Source organism: Corvus brachyrhynchos, unplaced genomic scaffold (assembly GCF_000691975.1).
Source record: "Corvus brachyrhynchos isolate BGI_N302 unplaced genomic scaffold, ASM69197v1 scaffold69, whole genome shotgun sequence".
NCBI lineage: Eukaryota > Metazoa > Chordata > Aves > Passeriformes > Corvidae > Corvus > Corvus brachyrhynchos.
In genome coordinates, this window is record NW_008240228.1 from 6,316,628 (window position 1) to 6,320,147 (window position 3,520).

Genomic DNA, 3,520 nt, shown 5'->3' on the forward strand with positions numbered 1-3,520 from the left:
CCACTGCGGAGCCCGGGGAAGCCCATGGTTCCCTCCCTGGGCTGCAGGGCGCTTCTCCCGCAGCTCTCCCCTCTTGGAATGCATAATTGATAATCGCAGCTGGAGAGATGGACAGTCAGCCGAGCAGTTGGAAGGATAAGGGTATTTATTCTTTCACCTTTTTTCCTTATTTTATTCCTTAAAGATGCCGCGGGTTGTTTTCAGCAAATGGTGTCTGTAGCTTGTATTAATCTGATTGTGAAGTGTAGCCGAAGGTGCGGGGTCTCTTTGTGCTGCATGCAGAATTATAAAAGCTGCAGGTTAAAATGGGTAAATATGAGCAATACAGAAGAATAAATAATTTATGTAGGTGAAACAGCTCGTGTGACACTGCAGATCTTTTCCAGTCCTACAGAGCATATTAATGAAGGGCTTGTTTTGGTATGCGTGGCACAAATACTGGCATAGTCCGAATTTAGTCCGTGGTCTTTGGAAATTTCGAGATTATTAGCAATCTAACAGCACTAACCATTAACTGAAAAGCCCCACAAAGTCTGCAGGTCATGCTCTAATATTTTTAAGAGGAGAAATTGCATGCAGGCTACAGCAGGGTGGGGGGATTTTCTCTAAAAATCTGTTTGAAATATACCCTTAATCCTATTTGCTTTGTATTGTTCATAATTCTGTCGAATTCTAGGTAAAACTGTGTCTGATTTTTCAATATTTACAGCCATAATAACAAATTGTTTTAGGTAAATAAGTAGCTAACCTTAAATTAGTGTGGTGCTGACCTTTGTTCCTGTAAGCACCAATGGGAGATCTCCGGTGTAAATCTCTGTGGATCATTACATTAGTGCTCAGTGTGTTAGAGTTTAAGCCTTATTTGAATACATAATCTTCATACTTTATCAACAGGACAAGCTTTAAAAAAATGTCATCATCTCTGGATACTTGAATATATTTTAAAGGGCCCTATCGTGCTTGGTGCTTGTGAAGTTTTCATCTTCTTTAGGGAATTATTGTTTAAAATCCGGGGTTTTTTATCTTTTTCCACTTGTACAAAATTGCCAGCTGTCTGAAATCCATAGAATGCTTTATCAGAACCTGAATATATAGCAAAAAAAGCCCTGCAGGTGAAAACACTTTGCCCCTGCAAAATCAGGTTCTCAAAGTTTAATCTTTCATTAAAGGGCTGTAAAATATTAGGAAAAAATATTATGCGGTGTTTAGTAATATGTTATTGATGTGTAAGTAATTTAAATGTTCAAGGCTTTGTACCTCAGGCCTGAAATTCTTGGGGAAAAAAGAAAGGAAAGGGGGAAAAAAAGAAAAAAAAAAAAAGAAAGGGGTGAGGTCAGAAGGTTTTGGTAAAAATCGAAAGGCAGGTTCCCTTTTTGTGCTCAGGCCCAATTTGCAGGTTTCTTTTACAGCCAGCCAAGCAGGGGTGGTGCTGATCTGAAAGCACTTTTCCCACCCTGGAATTTGAGGCCTTGAGAATAATGGAGTCTGTTTGGGTTTAAAACCCCTGAATTGCCCATTCTGAGCAGAGATCAGGTCTAAAAGAAAATGGAAGCAGAAATGAAGGTTTTCGGGGAAGCAGAAGACCCTGGTTCCTCTCCTTTTGCAGCTGCTGTTCAAGCCTGGTTTAGTGTTGTTTTTTTGTTTAGAACAAGACGAAGACGCCGTGTTTCACGTTCTTCCTTCCTTAGGTCAGGCTCCAGTGGCATGGAAAATGATGGGTAAAGTTCAGGGACTGATTGCACTATTCATCAAGCCCCAAAATAAATATAGAAGCAAATATTGCAACATGCTTCTTTCCATGCTAAAAAATGACTTTAAAAAAAAATAAATCTAAAACAAGAGAAGAGCAGAAAGTATGGTGGTTCATAGTTGGATTTTGCAGCTGAAACACTACATGCTAATGAATATAGTCTTAAATTTAGATTTGGTATATGTGTTGTAGTTGGGGAACAAGCACAATGCAAGTGGTGCAACTTGTGGCATTGATTAATACCTGTGGTATTGATCATCTAGATAGGATGAAAGAGGTCTACCCTGGGGGGGGGTAGAATGATTTTAAATTTTAATGCTTTTAAAGATAGGCCCTATGGAGTAATTGATACTAAACTGTAACATTTTTTAATTTAATTTTTAATAATTTCAATGAATTGTCAAGTTTTAATGGCTGAATATTGATAGATGAACAGCACAGCTATACTTCCAGGTTATCCCAGGATTCTTTTCTAATTAATGAGCAGAAAATCTCTCTGAATTTTGGTTCAACTTAGTTAACTGATGGCAAGGACTGCATAGGCAACCTTTATCTTGAATATTTGGGGCTTTGGAATGGTTTTCCCAGTTGGTACATTGTGCACACATGCACGAGCATCTGGCCAAGTAGAAATGAAAGAAAAACGTTGGTTTTGGCTTATCAGTATTTGGGATTTTTTTTTTTTTTTTTTTTTTTTGGAATCTGTTAGTGTTGGTCATGTTGTTGTTTTAACATGTACTTGTGAAATCTGTATCACTTTTCTTGCTGTGGGTTGTGGTGCAGCCTTGTTTTGTGCCCTCTGGCACCCATTCGGAGCCGCCTGTCCCGCTGGACGTGCTGCTCCGCGGGGATGCCTGTCCCTGGGACAGGGACAGCTCTGTTGGTGGCAGTCCCACGTGGTTGGCACCACCTGCAGTCCTGCTGTCACCACCCAGCTTCTCCAGCCTGGGGCTGGTGGTTGTTCCTGGCCTGTAGGGAGACAGTCAAGGACCGAACTGGCTTCCCATGTGGCTGATGAGCGTAAATGGAGGCTGCAATTTTGTGGCCTTGTCTCTGCTCCTGTTAGGATGTCAGCCAGGATTTTGAATAATCATCTTGATGTAGGAAGCCTTGAAAATGCCAGAGCCCAGTCTGTGGTGGTGCTGGTGCTTGACACACCAACCACTGGATGGTTGATGGCTTCTCCTGGAGGTTGGGCTGTGTCCCGGCCCCACTCCAGTGGAGCTGCGGGGTCCGCACTTGGACTCTCTGCACAGAGATCAGTAGAAGCCCTGAAGATCGCATATTTACACATCCTGTGTAAATATGAAGTTTTTTACGTGTAAGTGGAAAAGGCCTCTCTGAGCAGAAATGCAGAGCAATTTGTGGTTGTGGATTTTGTCCCCAGCAGCTTTTCCTGCTCGGTGACAGATGGGACACTGCGCCCCAGCCGTGCTGAAAGCTGCCCGTTCTCAGCACTGCTGTCCCATTTCTCTATTGGCACAACGCTAAATGGATCCAGAAAAGGCTCCTCCCTGTGCCTCCACACTGTTACTAGGAGAATATAAAGGATCTGTGCCTACCTTTCACGTTACAGAAAGGTTCCAGTGTAACAACGCCCGTAAATCACACAGTGTTTCTTCCCCCCTCTCCCCTCCCCTTTGACACAAACAGCCTTTCTTTGGCGCTGAAGCCCGGCGTTTGTTGGGCTGTAAATACTGGATAGAGGGGAGTTGTTCATTGTGCAGGGAGCCCGTGGCTCCGCAGCTGCGTTCCAAGGATTTAGCGCGC

General features: G+C 42.8%; 1 protein-coding gene across 4 annotated transcripts in view; it reads left to right on the top strand.

Moving 5' to 3' along the window:
* The window catches only part of RTN4 (reticulon 4), a 45,173-nt gene that overhangs the window by 27,863 nt on the left and 13,790 nt on the right, over positions 1 to 3,520 (top strand). The window contains exon 1 of one of the 4 annotated variants that reach the window (XM_008642037.2): positions 1 to 141. The exons of the other annotated variants lie outside the window; for them this stretch is intronic. Coding sequence (XP_008640259.1) covers positions 108 to 141 — 34 coding nt within the window. The 5' untranslated portion in view covers positions 1 to 107. The remainder of the gene's footprint in view (positions 142 to 3,520) is intronic. 4 annotated transcript variants of the gene reach the window in all.